This window comes from Centruroides vittatus, unplaced genomic scaffold (assembly GCF_030686945.1).
Source record: "Centruroides vittatus isolate TY-2023 unplaced genomic scaffold, ASM3068694v2 contig_900, whole genome shotgun sequence".
Lineage (NCBI taxonomy): Eukaryota > Metazoa > Arthropoda > Arachnida > Scorpiones > Buthidae > Centruroides > Centruroides vittatus.
Window position 1 is genome coordinate 3,170,014 of NW_027122591.1, and position 17,366 is coordinate 3,187,379.

Sequence of the window (17,366 nt, forward strand, 5' to 3'; positions counted from 1 at the left end):
TATTTATTTGTAGTTACATTTATGAACAACATCTAAAAGAAAACACTTTTTAAATATTGCCCATTTCTTTTATTGAAAAGTTCAGAATTGGATGATAAGCTGAAACGTGTTTAAAATATTCTATATTAACTTTTCTCACAATTACAGTTCAGATACATTCTATATATTATTTTCCCTTTCCAAATTTTTTGTATCCAATATTTGAATTTTCACTCTGCTTGATGCGATTTATTTGACTGGATTGAAAAGTTAATCATGGAAAACTGTTAAGAAGTCTTTGTTTGGCATGGAAACATTTAAATTCTTGGTTTGTCTGTAGTGTTTCTTAAGCTGAAATGATCTGATTGCAATTCAAAAGCTAGTTGTAAACAGAGAAAAATTTGAAAAAACATTATTGATAATAAGTAACATCTATTTTATCACTGAAGAAATTAATCTTATATTGAAATATATGTGTTACTGGCAAAACCCGATTTTACGCCAAACTAGTTTGGCGTAAGCATGTCAGGCCAAACTAGTTTAGAATTATTATTCAAGTATATTAATGGTTAAAATAAAATTAAAAGGCAATCCATTAGATGAACAATATTTATTCAAACATAGTCTACTTAATAATTATGGTAATTTGTTAGGTTAGGTTAGAACGCGCGTCTCCACAGTTCCATGTCTTCTGATTGCTGGACTCTGAGACGAGCCGCCACCTTCGATACGTAGGGTATAACATTAATCCTGTTTTTTATAATTAATAGACTATGTGTGAATAAATATTGTTCATATAATTGATTGCCTTTTAATTTTATTTTAACCATTAATATACTTTAATAATAATTCTAAACTAGTTTGGCCTGACATGCTTATGCCAAACTAGTTTGGTGTAAAATGGGGTTTTGCCGGTAACATTGACATAAAAATTACAATAACAATTAATAAAAATTTTAGAATACAAGGTTAATCTGAAACACAATTAAATTTCTTTTATGATTAAAATTGAAAAAAATTTCATTATAAAAACTATAAATTTTATAACTGTTAAAGTATCAAATTGTTTGTTTATAAATTTTTTATTTAAATTTTAGTGAATAACAGCAGTAATTATGAAAAATTACAGTGAAGATCCTTATTATCCGTCACGAGATCTTTACGAATGTTCCGTCTCGAGTTGTTCTTTACAACTCGAGAATGTCCGTTAGATGGTTCGAGGAAAGCTACACCTCCACACTCAACAAGTAGTTATATACAGTTTATTTACACTACAAATATTTACAAAGTCTGTACAATGTTCAACAACATTACATACGCTAATGTAACAAAGCTGTGATGTCGCACGTCGGCTTGTCTGTCCGGGGAACTCAAGTCGCTTTTCCGGAGATGGCTCAACCGCGTGGCCGTCCGTCTCTACACTAACCTTTTTCCGGAGGACTTTCCAAGAGGAGAATGCTCTCTCTATACACCTCAAAGGCTTGCCTAGTGTCAGAGATCACCACGTATCCGGTCTCTCGCCCTTTCTCCCTGTTTTTCTCGCCACCCTACCAATTTAAGGGATCCTGCTACTACCTCCTGCGACCAATCAGTTCCTTCCCTTTCTTAGAGCTTTCAAAGACGTCCGCCCTATTTCCCGCCGACGTAGCTTACATTTGCGTCCGTGCTTTATTTACATTTTTTTTCCCAAGCTGGCCGGCACATGGCCAACACATGACCCTTAAGCGGAGACGCTACTCCTTTGATCCTTCCGGCCGTTTATGGCCCCAGCTCCAGGTGGGACTAATTATCCTGTCGTGCGGCTTTCGACTCAGGACGCTAAAAGCGACCTTTACAATTACCTTTGATAATTATAATGTTGTTTATATTATCGTAAAAAGCTTTAGACGGTATATAATGCATATTTATCTTTTAGGCCTTAGTAGATGTTGTAACTGCTGATGATAATTTTATATCTGTAAGGGCTGTTATTTTACTTGGTGAATTACTACATATGGTAAGTAAATAATCTGTTAATTTGAATTATAGTTGTGTAATATAGCATTCATGGAAATTATCACATAAATTAAGAATGTATGTGAAAAAGATTTTTAAACAAAATTTTCTAGACCATTCTAGGAAATTTCTACATTCATCTGAATGTTAAAAAATCATTTATAAGAATTAACTTAAGAATATAAGAGCATGCATTATAAGATACAACAATTTTTGAGAGTTGGATAATTCATCAAATGCTCATCTAAGAGAAAATAAGTGGTGAATAGTTGTATTGTCACAGAATTAAAGCCAAGAATATGTTTGTTATACTTTATTCTAAATTTCAATAGTCAGTATTGACTAAATATTTTAAATATTCAACTACTAACAGTTCATATTTATCATTAATATTTTATATTAATTACAGAATTGGTTATTTTAATGTAAATTTTAATCCATTATTATTAAACCCTTATTATAGCCTGATAATCCAACACTTTGTTTCAATCCATTACTCCAATTAATTAAATTCATTGGAGTAATGGATTGAATTGTTACATATATGCATATTTTTAGTATATTCATTAATTTAATTAAAAACAAAGTTTTGAATCTGAAATTTTAATTTTTTATTACAATAATTGAATTTTAGTTCTGAAATCTTAACTTTTTGAAGCCATTTTAAAGAAGTAAAAATTATCTTGAAGTATATTCTGATATAGTTTGCAATTAATCAGATGATTAATTAGAAAACCAGCATTGAACATGAAACAAGAAAATTATATTGATGGTATTAGCAGTTTTTATTTTTTTCATATAAAAGTGAAGTTTTTCTACAAATCATTAATTTTAAAAAATGACCACAGAATAGAAGTCATATGATACAATTTAAAAAATGCTGATTTTATTCATAAATCAATAAAAATGCAAAATATCCAAAAAATGTTTTCTAAAATTAAATTATTTAATAAGTTTTAAAGTAGTACAAAAGAAATTCTTTTTCTTTTTGAGAAGTTTTCTATTGAAAAAGAATAAAATACTCTCATGTTTGTATAAGATCATTTTGAAATATTTTTGTACAGTAGTTTTGATGCATACAAAGAAATGCATAATTATATATATCATGCAATTTCCATTATATTTCTCTTCTGTATTCAGTAGAATTAATTGCAACAGGCTGACACAATAAAAATTAATAATTTATAATAAGGAATTTGCTTTTGCACATTTTTCTTATTGTTCATTGTAATCTGTAAATGGATGAATAATTTGTTAAAGCTTATTTTGCAAAAAAGAAAATGCATCTGACAGGATTGATATTATAATTTTTATCAAAAGTTTGAGAAATTTCTGATTAAAGATCTTAAAATATATAGTTACTTCTACACTTGCTTGACTGTTATATAAAATATTTCTTGACAAAATATATTTAAGCATAATCAAATAAAATTTTACTAACATTCTCAATTCATTTATGGTTCTCCATTTGTAAAATTAATTTTTTAAATAAACGAATTGCATGTGTAATTTTGTATATATAACTAAACAAAGAAAGTTAATTTCTTACTTTTATTTCAGGCCAATCAACTTTTACCATCTGAATGTAGTCATCATTGTAATTGTCTTCCTACTTTAATATCGATGGCTACTTCCTTTGAATCTTCACCTCACCGAAGAAAGTAAGACGGAATGAAAAACATTTTCACATTCTTATTTCTTTGATTTAGTTTTTGCTTGTATAAATCATTTTATGTTACTTACTTTCTAGTCAGGCCAGTACTGCTATATCTTACTTGAATCGTATTCATGTGCTGAAGAAACGAGATGTGGTACCTTGTAGTCTTTTCTTAGATCAATTGTTACATTTCTGTAATCCTATTAGGAAAAAAGACAAGCATTTCGGTGATACTATCAGTCGTACAAAATTATGGCATTATCTTCGAAAAGTAAGTTATTATTACATTAGTTATTTCTATATAAAATAAAATTATTTTCTCGTGGTTCAACAAATTTTACATTAATAGAAATATTTATATTTTATTCAGTTGCAATAAAAATTACTTTTACTCAGTTAAATGCTGCTGATATTTATCATACTTATTACTGATTTAATCAGCCTTTTCTTAAATTCAATAGCAAATGTCAGTTTTGCCAATTGATATTGGTAAAATTTATATGTAGATTGAATTAAATTAAATTCTAGTTTTAATGGAAATGTTTATCTAGTTAAACACAAAACTGTTATATAATTCTTAAGTCAGGAAGGTCGAAGTAGTGGTAAGCACAGGATATTCCTTTTTCTTAGTAAATAAATAAGTGGCATATTGGAAGCACATATTAGAGACTTATTAGATAAAAGGAAGGTAGAGAAGCATTTAAAGAGGGAAGACAAATATACAAAGGAAAGTAGGCCAAATTTGTGATCTCTGAATTGATAACTGTCCGTCTAAGAGTGATTGAAGACTAATCATAATTTGATTTTGAATAAAATAAAAATGACCTATGGATTTGGGTCATAAAGTTCATCAAACGCAGGAAAAGAGATGATATAACACTTTACATTACAAACATTAATTTGTCTGTATTTAATTTTTAAAAAATTATAGCTGATTTATTATATGTTAATGCAAAATAAATAACCTATGAAATGAAATAATCTTCTGTTAAAATGATTTTTTTTCAATATTTTAATTAAAAACAAGTTATGTTTGTTGCCTATGTTTTATGTTAAATTATTTGGTTCTTTCAAAACATTAAACATGAAATATTTAAAGATTTATATTAAGAATTGAACATATTTGATCTCAAATGTTAATCTAAATGATGAGACATAAATTGTTTAAAAACATTTAATCATAATAGAAGAGTGTTTCTCCTTGAACTTTATTATCAGTATTGTTTAAATCTAATGTTTATGAGCAATTATTTATCGTGACGTCGTCACAATGCCAGGCTGTAATTTTTAATCATATTTTTAATAATTTTTAATTTAGTTTAAAATACGTACTAATATAAAATAAAATACTTTTTATTTTATACTAATATATATATCCACCTCAAATTAGTAAGTGTCTTGCCCCTGTACATCACTTTCCTGCTAGCAATCGAGTTGTTGTGGTCATCTAACTTTCAGGGGAAAATTTTTGAATTGAAATAATGTGACTTCTGATTTGCATTGGACATTCATATGTAGTTAATCAGAGCCTCCTGCTCCTAAGCTTTCCTTATCTGGTCTTGGCTTTCATGTATCTAATGCCGTTCGAGAACAATTAGATAGATGAAAGCCAAGACCATAGATCAGGGTGGGGAACCTTTTTAGCCATTACCCCAAAATATATTTGTGTAAGTCGACATTACCCCCCTTATTTTGAAAAGGAGAAAATCTATACAGATTTAAATTAAACATTATTTATTGAATCATTTTACACTGAAAATGAAAAAAGTTTCATGAAAATAATAATTTTATTTGGTTTGTCTATTATTTATTATTTTGAACACAATAATTTCGTTGAAAACTTTTACTCTTTAGATTTCGGAGAAATTCCTTATCCCCATAATTTCATTTTTACTCCATTTGGCGTAATTTACCCCAGTTCCCCGACCGCTACCATAGATTAAGGAAAGACAGATGGATAACATTGGAAATTTATAGGTTGCAATTTTTTCAAATTGCAGCCCAATTATGGAGTTGTTAGTGTCAAAGGAGTATTTATTCTAAAATATGATTTAAATTATAGATCTGCAAAAAAAAAAAAGTTTAAATTAATGTTAAACTTTATGAGCAATTTTAAGAATGTCTGCCTATTGAATACTTACATAAATATTTTTTTTTTATCTTGAATATTTCTTTCAAATATAAAATTTTATGTTGACATAAACAGCAGGTTTATATATATATAATCATTATACTTAAATTTCAAAATAACTATTTTTGTAGGATGCTGATGACATGATTTCTCAAGCAATTAAAGATAGTCAAGTTACAATTAGAGATTATACTGATTGGGATTGGGAATTAATTGGTAGCCTTTTGAAGGTAAATTTTTCACTTTTTCATTAAATATTTTCTTAACTGTATTTATATTAGCGAGGTTGAGGCCAAAGTTTTAAAAGCGAAAACGTGTACATCAGACATTCATTGCCGCTTTCCTGTAAGCCTAGAAATTTGACAATGGCGTTTGGAATGTCGAGCATGATTCCATTGACTTTCCAAACATCATTGTCAAACTTCTAGGCTTACAGGAAAGCGGCGCCGAACGTCCGATGTATATATTTTCACTTTTAAAACTTCAGCCTCAACCTTGCTATTATTTAATGGTGAATAGTTTAATTTTAAAATATCATTATTAAAAGGTAAATGAACATATGAGTGATTTAGAAATTGGTGCTCTTACTTTCAGAAAAATCTAAATTTTTATCAATATCTTAAGTTTATATCATGTGTTTTTGTTTTAATGTTAGTTATATTAAATTTAAATCATTTATTAGGATTTATAGAATGTATAAAATTTTCAAAGAAATTTAACAGTTTATGAAGTAAACAGATTTTGTTGAGGAATTCAGAATATACTAGCTGTGTTACCCATCGTTGATGGGAGATACTTATTTCGTGAAATTATATTTACTGAACTAAAGAGTATATCTGCAGAGAATTGTTTGTTACAGATTCATAATATTCCTATTAATGCCTTGAAGATTTTGCTAATTAACTAATTATTTTTTAATGTCAGTTCTTCTAATATAATAGTAAACTTCAATAATATATCTTTCTTATAGATAATCCTTTGAAGGAAATACTAATTCATGTGTCACCATCTAGTGAAGAGAGACAAATAGATAGATAGAAATCCATTACAGTTTAATTAAATTCTATCAATACAATAATTATATTAGTTTGAGATGTGTGTCTATAAACCTTCTTCTGAACCGACAGATTCAAAATATGAAGTTTGGTTAAAATATGTTCAAGCATTTTCTCTTGATGCAGCAACAAACATTTTGACCAGTACAGGTTTATTTATATAGATTATAATTTATCCTTTCACATTCTGAAGAATTTATTATAAGTTTCTAAAATAAACAACCTTGTGAATTAAATTGTAACAATAGTTAAATTACAGTTTTTATTTTATTTTTATTGACAGACTTGTAAGGATATTAATTTAAAATTTTAAAGTATTGTCAAGAATTAAGATAAGCAGTCTGTTTCTTAGCCAAATATTTAATTTAATGAGATTTGAACTTGTTAACAATATGAATGAAAAAGAAACAAAATTCAAATGAAAATATTCAGTTTATTATACATAGGATTAATAAATTCAGTAAAAAAAAACTTCTTTTTTTAGTTGAGAATTTTCATGGATTTAAGAAAACTGTTTAAAATTGGTCAGTTCTGAATTAGATATATTTTAAAGAAATTCAAAACAAAAAAGAAACTACTTGCTCAATTAAGAATTACTTAGTAAATTTTCTTGAATATACAAAAGTTTGAATATCAAGTTTTTAAACTTAACTATTTCTTAAGTTGAATATTTTTTTTATGTACAGTTACCAAAAATAATTTGAATCATAATGTGAAAAGATACATTATTTTTCTGTTTAGAAAATAATTTTTTTAATATATTAAGAAATCTTTCAACTGTTAATAAAATTGTCAATGAAGGAAATGTTGCTGCTTGCTTTTGATAATGCTGAAGAATTAGTTTAAAAAAAATACCTAAACTTTATAAAGTAGGATGTCTGTAATAAATAGAAATTTATATTTATTTTATAGTGGCCTTGTGAAACATTAAAAAAGTTAGAAGATAATAATTATAGAAATTTTATCAAAAAACTTTTGCATTTTTACAAACCAACAAGTAAACAGTTTTCGCAAATTGAAGCCGAGAAAGATCGCAGTCGCCATATATGTGTTGTTGGCTGTCATTTGATTGATTTTCTCTTAGAGGCTGAAGAAGTAAGATCTAAAATTGCTATATATATATATATATATATATATATATATATATATATATCAATATATATATATAACTTAATAAGAAACTTTTTTCTTCTTTAGACCAAAGCATATGAATTTATAGATGAATTCCTTACAGATGTTAATCTCTGCTTATCTCAAGTAAGTATTCAGTTATATTTTTCAGATGAATTCTTCAGTGTATAAATATTTTAAATTATCAATTTTCAGGTCACAACAGAAAATGCACCTCTTAATGCTGTTCTTAGTCCAACTCGTCTAGTTAGCACTTTAAGTCATATATATTTTCTTTTTATTGGAAGATTATCTAGTTCTAATAAAGGAAGAAAATTTCTTGACAAATCTGGTGTATCACAATAGTATGTATTTATTTAAATATGTATATTACATTATCAAATTATGGAATAATTTTATAATACATTTTATAACACTTTATTTTTCAGTTTATATGATCTTGTTGGTATTACTAGCCATGATTTGTACATAAAACTTGTAGTTTCCTCATTGGATTACACAAAAGATGGGTTTTCTAGAAAAATATTAACAAAAGTGCTAACATCAACTAATGAGGTATGATCTCTCCATCTTAACTGTGTATTTTTTTAGTTTTTCAAGAAAACAAATGTTTATGTTACAGAATGCTCGACTTTATGCCACAAATTATTTAAGAGTCTTAATGAGAGCCAGAATTATTGATTTTCATAAATGGGCAATTGAATTACTTATAACTCAGTTATATGATCCTTGCCGTGCTGTTTCGCTTGCTGCTGCAGATATTTTAGATGAAGCTTGTGATGTGCAGGTAAGTTTGCATATATAAAAAAATCCTAAGTGCCTAATATTATGTAATATAAATTATTTTTGCTTTTTAGGAAAATTTAGAAGCACTGATTTCTCTTCGACCTCCTCTTCTACATTATGGTGATAAGGGATTACTTCTTTTATTGAGATTTCTTTCAGTTTCGGGTGGGTTTCGTTTTTTAAGAGATGCTAATTTTCTTAATCACGAGTTACACAAATGGCACAATGTAAGTTGTAGTTTAGCTTTAATGATGATAATTACTGTATTTAGTATGATATAAATATTAAAGATTAATATTACAGACATACAATTTAAAATATGTGAAAATTGTTGAAGAATATTTAAATGAAGCATTAACTTGTCATCACAAAGGTGAAGATGGTACTTATGGTCGTCGAAGCAGCAATGTTAGGTACAATAATCTTAATGATTTTAATTAAGTATAACAAAATTATTCAGCATTAAATTTGATATATTTCGTAAAAAGTCTTGTTAGTTTATTGGAAAAAATTCTCATATTTTCATGTGAGGTGGTATTTTATAATTTTTATGAATAATTGATACAGATCCATAAAAATAAAACAAAGAAAATGTTTTAAAAAATTTATTTCTGGTGAATTACAAAACATTTTAACCTGTCCTATGTTCTTCTCGAATCTTTTCATGTTGATGTCATTTGACCTGACCCATTGACCACGAACATATTCATTTCTGCATCAGAATGTTTTTTTTTAAACATCGGATGTCACTACTTGTACGGAATTTCGAAATTAGTGACTCATACCAAAAGAATTGTTATGCTATCTAGTTTTTGCATTGCAGGATATTACAATTCTAAGAGTAGTTGTTTAGTTGTTTACAAGGAATCACAAAGGAAAGTAGACCATTAGTTCGTGTTTCAACATTGCAACAACTAGTAGAAATAACACTTTGAATAAGTCAGAATTAATTGAATATTTATTTAATTTAGGTTCTGACGAATCTGAATTTTCAGACAGCAACGATGAGTACATAAAAAATGAAAATGTAAGTGATGACAGTGGTGATATTGATCACGAAATACCAACTACAAGTGGATACAGAGGCCAATCACGCTGTAGTACTTGAGGATATAATAGTGCAAAACATCCATGATTTAGTAGTGATGGTTGGAATTCATATGAACTTCAGAACCCTCAAGTAAACAGTTTCACAGAACCAGCAGGAATCCAATGTAATTTACGGAGTGACGCTACACCATTTGACTGTTTTAGTATATTTTTCGATGAACTTGTAGACAAGATCATTGAAGAAACAAACAGGTATGGTGATAGTTTGAACTGTGATGATTTACAGGAAAATAGTCATATAAAAAACTGGAAACCAACAACAAATCCAGAAATTGGACAATTTATAGGACTTATAATAGTCACAAGTATCATCAGAAAACTGCACCTAAGCATGTAGTTTACAATTGAAGATGTTTTTTATACTCTGTTTTTTCGAGTGTGATGTCGAGCAATCGCTTTCTGCTGTTATTGTCATGTTTGTATTTCACAGACAATAATCAAGCCTCAGGTGTTATTGATCATTTATGCCACAGGTCAAATATGCTTACATCCCAGATGAAAATGTCTGTGTAGATGAAAGTCTTATGTTATGGAAAGGCAGACTGGAATTTAGACAATATATATCAAGCAAGCGTGCTCATTTTGGCATAAAAAGCTTTGAAATTTGCGAGTCACAAACAGGATATGTTTGTACTTTCTGTTGATTGTAGCTCCTGGTAAACTATAATGTGGAAATTTTGAAGGTGGGCAAGGTGAGAAAGTTGTACTTACCTTATTAAAACCATTGCTCAGTAAGAATCACAGGTGTTTTAGACAGGTTTTTCACTTCACTGACCTTCTGGAGAAACGAACGTATGTGGAACTGTGAACAAAAATTGGATTGGAATGCCATGCAATTTTCCTGACCATAAATTAAAGGAAGGGGAATTTATAACCTGCCAGAAAGATGAATTGTCTGTGTTTTGTTGGAAAGATAAAGGGGATGTGACAATTCTAAGTACGACGAGTAACAACATTCTCTGATGCTGGTAAACATAACAGATGAGATGTAATAATGAAGCCGAATTGCATTTTAGATTATAATTGTAATATGGATGGAATCAATCCGTGTGACGGAGTGATATATGTTGCATAAGAAAAATGGTGAAATAGTATAAAAAAAAGTGTTTTTTCATATGTTGGATATTGCACTATATAATGCTTGTTTTGTATTGCCAACATACAAAGAAACAGATATCATTTCTTGATTTTCGAATGTCTGTTACTAGAGAAGTGATGGGAAAGTTTCACACAGACATGTAGCCCACTGTGGTTGACTGTCACACAAAAATCCATTATGTTTATCCGAACGGCATTTTCCTAGTTTTATACCACCAACGGAAATAAAACCATCCAACCAGAGTGTCTAAAGTCTGTTTGGCAAACAAAAAGCGAGTAGAATCATACTATCAGTGTATACAGTACAATGTTCTGTTCCACTATGCATTGTTCCTTGCTTTGAGATTTATCACTAAAACTAACTTCTGAAATAATTTTTTTTTTTTACATTTCCTAATATGTGTATTTTGTGTGTAAAATATAAAGTAATTTGGAAGGATACAGTAGCCACAATTATTTTTTTTCTAAAATGTGTGATTGCATTAGGCTTAACATCAAAAAAATTCAACACCAGATAGGTTAAAGTGTTATTTTTCATTACTTTCAGACGTGAAATCTGTACTGCATTCGTACCACCACATATGTATGGCCAGCTTGTAAGGCATAAAGAGGGCTTTGAGTTACTACTAAATGAAGATTGCCTTAGTCCATTGTATGATATCATCAAAACTGCTAATTATGTTTCAGAAAGTAACATTCTTCATTTAAAAGCAGCTCTGTGGGCAATTGTAAGATTTTTTAAAGACATTGTTTTTTTTCAATAAGTATAAGGTTACCAAGTCAATTTAATTTAATAATACTGAATTTTTTTAATTCATATTTTAGGGGCATGTTGGAATGTCTTCCATTGCACTTCCTACAATTTTAGAAGCAAATGTTATCCCACAAATCATAAAATTAGCACAAGAAGCAACAGTTTTCTCTATAAGAGGGTAAAGAAATATCATACACTTAATTTTTGAATAAATTTACTAGATCTAATTAGAAATTATTCATTTTTGTATTTTTTTCCCCCTCAGAACTTGTTTTTATGTTTTGGGTCTGTTGTCATCTACTCCAGAAGGTGCGGACTTATTAATGCAGTATGGATGGGAAACAGTGCGCCGAGCCCATGATGATAAGTGGCCAATTGTGTTAAACACTACAACTTTGGATGAATTTCCTCAAGATGATTGTAGATCATATACTTGGTCTGTCAGCAGTGGTGATAGTGAATGGTTAGAATGTCTTTCTTCCAGTTTTTCATTTGTTGTTAAATCTGAAAATGAAACTCTGTCCCAGTTTCAAAGTTTGCCAAGTTCTTACAGTTTAGATTTAGATGATAGCTTAATACCTATTAATAGGCACTCTGTTAAATGGAACAAGGATTATGGAGAAGGTGGCATTCTTCCAAGTGTACAAACTTTGCCATTTATAAATAATCATCAGCCTTGCCAAACCAGGCCACGATCATCATCAGATTGCAGATCAAACACTAATCCTCTTTACAAACTGGAATGTGATAGTCTGGACAAAGAAAAATCATTGTCGAGACCCGAAGTTGTATGGAAAATTGGTTCAAATGATGTTATCAAAGACAGGTCTAGTTCTTTTGGTGGAACTCAAGATGCAACAAATGAAAATTCAGTCAAGGAAAGAAGCATTAGTGATCTAGAAGTGTCTAATAAGAAAGAAACTATTCCTCAATACTCTTTAGGTACAAAAGGGTTACGAAGTAGCAGTAATGAAAGTTCTCATACAAGTAAAAGTCGATCAGGAAGTTCTACAGATTCTACAACAAGTGGTATAAGTTCATGTGATTCAGCTGCACCTAGGTTATATCATTCTGATCATGCGCAGACATTGTCTCCTATTGCTAGTTCTACGTCACTCAATACCATGTCTAACAGATCAACACCATGTCTAGATCATATACATGGATCCATGATTACGAAACAGTCGTACGTGAATAGATCCATGTCATATATTTACAATCCAAGTTCACCTGATGGTACATCCTGTACTTTTAGTTTCACAAGTGCTAGAGATGCTTTGGGCTATGTTACCTTAAAAGATATTCAACGTAAGCGTATTCAGTCAATGTCATTTGACGAAGAAAAATCAAATTGGTTGGAAAAGAGAAATTTAAAATCTCAAAGTTTAGAACCAAATCTTTTAAACTGTCAAGAATTGTAAGTATATAGTAAATTATGCTATATCTTAAGTTAGATTAAGTAGTCTAATTAGATTATTTTTTTTGAAATATTTAATATATATTAACTTATACAATAAATATTATTTTTTCTTCAAAAATGAAGGGCTTATTTCTGATTTAACATAGAAAAAAAACTTAATTTCTGATCTTTATTATCTGTTAACTTAATGATTAAAGTAGTTCTTAAGTCGGTCTTAAGCACAAGAAATGTGACCTTAATTAGGAGTAACATCTGTGCTCAGAGGATCCGACTGCTTGGATCTGACAGAGAATATCGTGCCCTGTAAACCGTCCGCATCAAGCCAGTCTTCCACTCTATCCAGCAGCGTAGGAAAGTCGTCCGAAGTATCTTCAGAAGTGTTATACATTGGCCTGAGTTTGCCTGTAGATTATAGAATGATATTATCAGTTGAGTATAAATTTTTAAATATTATTTAAGTTATTTGCCGAGGCTTCTTTAAGTAAACCGAATTTTACGTAAACTTTTAGTTACACGAATGTCGAGAATGCGGCACATGTGCATCAGACACTCAGAATGGTAACAATTTATGATGATACACATGCATTTTTTAAATTTGTGATTAACAATTAAAGATTTTATTAGTAGATGAAAGAGAGAACCTTAATACTTGGAAGATGCCTGAAAATCAATCTTCAAACAATGGTCTTGTTTTACATTCTACAAATAACTGCTTAGTCTGCAAGAAGTGGTACACGCTGAAAAAAGTTGAATTAGCTGATGTTACCACTGATGGTAAATAGTTAGATTTTTCTCTAACTAGATTTAAGAAATACATTTAAATTTAAAAGAAATGTTGTTCTGTTTCTTGTAGAAACAGATGAAGATAATTTTCTAGAAAATCGTGAATTATCTAGTCCTTGTGAAAGTAAAATAGAAAACGAGGTACCTCCATTAAAATGTAAAGATGATGTAAAGACAATGAATGTTTCTGTCAGCAGTTTAACAAGTCCTAGTAGTACAGAAGCCAGTAAGTAAAACATTTTCTGTATGCATTACTTATATGTCCATATGCATTTTTATTAAAATGAATCCATTTTCATTTGCAGAAAATTATGTACTAAATGAAGAGTCATCCTTCAACACGTCAATGATTTATAAGGAAATTATGCGTTTTGTTACTAACATGAGCAGTTCTATAGCTCTCAAGTCGTCAGAGCAAGGACTTCTCAAGTAAGAAATTCAATCGGTCGTATTTTACCACCGATTGAAAATATTACATTTACATATTTCTTCTCGTTTCAGCTTGAAGCAAAAATTTCCAAAAATTTTTCAAGACATTTGTTTATATACCGAAATCAGTTTGTATTTAGCCAATTACAGCTTTAGGCTCGGTGCTCGCAGATTTCTACAAGAGTTATTTTGGGATGCCAGTTTTCACGAGGTAAACCTCTACATTTGAAAATATATCACAAAAGGTTTGGGACACACTTTTGAAAAATTAATCATACATTATCTTTTTAATGTAGATATACACGGATGCAGAAGCTCTTTTAGAAACAATTCCGAAAACGGTATCGCTTCCAACAGTCGAAAGTTCAGAAACTTAAGCGATACTTTGGTCGTAGTCCTAGTATTAGCATGCCAAAAAACAAATTTAATCATACAATTAAGTAATTTTTCAAAACTCAGTCTCCCAAAATGTTATACAAATGAAGTGTAAAGAAAACAATCATATTTCTGTACAGTAGAATAATATATTTTATAAGAGAGAATAATAATCTGTTGCCCTTATCCTTCCTTTGTTAAATGGAATGTTTTTATTTATTGCCCTGAAAACTTTTTCAAAATTAATAGCATAATAATTATCAATAATACATTCCAGTTTTAAAAATTGCAGAATATGCAGCAGACGACTGACAATTATATCTGTAATAATGCGATTGTAGTTTCATAAAAAAAAAAAACTTTTTTGTAGATAAAGAAAAATTGAACATCATATGTAATCAAAGGAGTAATCAAGTTTTGGAGAGCAGCTGAAATTAAATTTTGCAGATAAATTTTAAAGTGATAATGTCAGTTAAATTATGCAGATAAATTAGTCATATAATATCATTCCTACTGTATAAAAAAACTTAAGTGTACAAATTGTACATATGATCAAAATAAATTTGTAATTATCGTTTGGACATAAATTCTGTATTTATTAGAATATCTTAAATTTAGTATGAGGTATTACATTCAATAAATCAATATACAGTAGAGCATCGATTATCCGACCCTCGATCGACCGACCGCGTTCTAGTCGACAAATTCAATTGTCTGCTAGTGATGTGGCGCTACAATATTTGGCTATGTCTTGGCTACTTTATTATTATTTTTGTTAAATTTTTGCGTGTTTTAGCTGGCAACACTGGCTCGACCATGTAAGAGCCGCCAGTATTTAAATGAGATTTAATTTTCTACTTTTTCTTTATTTTGTGCAAAATAAAGAAATAATTTTTAACGATACAATAGCGACGATTATTATTTAAAAAAAAAAATTTGTAGGCTTAATATCAATGAAAATTCAACGCAAAGTAGGTTAATAGCGATATACTAATATACTATTCGGTTATTTGACCAATCCCAGTCCCCAATTCAGTCGGATAATCGATGCTCTACTGTACTTAAATATTCAAAACTCAACTTGGATATTAACCAAGTCCTAAGAAACTTATACTGTTTGTGCATATTTTTTCTCAATTAATATACTTGAGACTAAGGTATTCAATGTTGTTCAGAATGTTAAGTTGGAGAAGATCTCTACTTGCTGATCTCAATTTGGTGGCACTAGGAGTGAGTTAACTTTTTTAACCATACTTACAAATGTGCAAAAATGTAGCAGCGTAACACTTCTGCCTAAAACAGTAGAGCCTCGTTTTACAGTGTATCTTCAAAAAATTATTATTTAACATTTCTGAAATCCAGAACCGCTTGTCAGTGCTCTAACATTGTACAATGACACAGCAGTTTGCTCGATTTAAAGTTCTGTCAATGTATACCGGGTGTCACTATTACTCCAGTTTACTTCTTATGGAAACCAATGCGATAATAAGATATAAATTTATCATGCTTTTACTTATTTTTCAATAAGTTGAAAATGCATTAAAAGTAATTGGATACATTAGAAATAAAATAGGAGTTTTTTAAAAGTTTTTTGTCATTTTTATAATAATAAACATGTAATTTTGAGGGTAGAGATGAGTTTTTTATAAAAAAAAAAATGTAAATGCTAACAAGTAAAAATTTCTGACACCACAAGATGGAGAGAGATGACACGTGACTACCCTCTAACTTTCACAACCAAAATTTAATAGCATCAATGCCCCTTACTGTGCAAATTTCATATCGTAATCTTCCCATCCTGAGATATTAAATGAAATAGATGCCCATGCCTCCACGTAAAAAAGATTTTTTGCCTTTTTTTGGTTGCAGGGTCTCAAAACATGGAGATTTGAAAAAAATCTGAGGGTCAAATCTGACACAATTCCAATATTCTCCCCTGTTATCTATACATAACAGCTGAAAAAGTAAAAGGACTGTTTTGGATATGTTACATTATACAACCAGAATAATACTGAATTAAAACAATTTTAAGATAGCAGCTTTGTTGATAATGCTATCAAGACAATTTTCCAGATTAATTGCAATGGAAAACCATTGGAAGAAGACAAGGTAAGATAAAGTCAGATGGACAGAATAAAATGGCTGCATGTTTGTCCTCCTGTCATATACTGACACTGTACTATAAAATTACATGCATGTTTGACAGAGGAGCAAAACAGCTTCACTTTGTTCCATAGTTTGAAATTTTACTGCAGGCTCTCCCTCTTTCAGCATCACACCCACTGCAAAGGAAGGAACTTGCATTCCCAAATAAAGCCTTTAGTCTCTGGTTTAAGAAAGATTCCTGGGTTGTAAACTTCTTGCTTGACATGTTTGGCCAAATTGGATCCTAGAGCCAACAGGCCAAAAACTACATTGTGCCATTGTAGTTCACCACTGACATCCAAAGATACAGCCACGTCAACAGCAGCAATTGTAACCAATCTTTATTTATCCTCAGAGGAACAACATATCCATCCCACAACTACCACAAGTCTTTACTGTGGCCACAGATTGCAGCTATCTGCTTCTATGTGCATAAAAGGAGGTCTGTATGCTAGGTCAGTGATTCTCAAAGTGGGGGTTACGACAAATATTTGGGGGGGGTCACTGAAAAATTGATG

General features: G+C 29.8%; 1 protein-coding gene across 2 annotated transcripts in view; it reads left to right on the forward strand.

Moving 5' to 3' along the window:
* Window positions 1-15,290, forward strand: part of rictor (rapamycin-insensitive companion of Tor) — a 35,332-nt gene extending 20,042 nt beyond the window's left edge. Inside the window, exons 13-33 of one of the 2 annotated variants that reach the window (XM_067280921.1) lie at window positions 1,895-1,975; window positions 3,535-3,635; window positions 3,725-3,902; window positions 5,894-5,992; window positions 7,730-7,912; window positions 8,015-8,074; window positions 8,144-8,292; window positions 8,377-8,503; window positions 8,571-8,735; window positions 8,806-8,961; window positions 9,038-9,147; window positions 11,490-11,670; window positions 11,768-11,874; window positions 11,962-13,113; window positions 13,379-13,544; window positions 13,626-13,674; window positions 13,744-13,890; window positions 13,970-14,125; window positions 14,205-14,328; window positions 14,401-14,539; window positions 14,625-15,290. In XM_067280921.1, the coding sequence (XP_067137022.1) occupies window positions 1,895-1,975; window positions 3,535-3,635; window positions 3,725-3,902; window positions 5,894-5,992; window positions 7,730-7,912; window positions 8,015-8,074; window positions 8,144-8,292; window positions 8,377-8,503; window positions 8,571-8,735; window positions 8,806-8,961; window positions 9,038-9,147; window positions 11,490-11,670; window positions 11,768-11,874; window positions 11,962-13,113; window positions 13,379-13,544; window positions 13,626-13,674; window positions 13,744-13,890; window positions 13,970-14,125; window positions 14,205-14,328; window positions 14,401-14,539; window positions 14,625-14,705 (3,711 nt within the window). In that variant the 3' untranslated portion in view covers window positions 14,706-15,290. Of the gene's footprint in view, window positions 1-1,894; window positions 1,976-3,534; window positions 3,636-3,724; window positions 3,903-5,893; window positions 5,993-7,729; window positions 7,913-8,014; window positions 8,075-8,143; window positions 8,293-8,376; window positions 8,504-8,570; window positions 8,736-8,805; window positions 8,962-9,037; window positions 9,148-11,489; window positions 11,671-11,767; window positions 11,875-11,961; window positions 13,114-13,359; window positions 13,545-13,625; window positions 13,675-13,743; window positions 13,891-13,969; window positions 14,126-14,204; window positions 14,329-14,400; window positions 14,540-14,624 lie in introns of those variants that run through there. The other variant, XM_067280922.1, reaches the window with a different exon arrangement.
* Window positions 15,291-17,366: the final 2,076 nt, after the last annotated feature.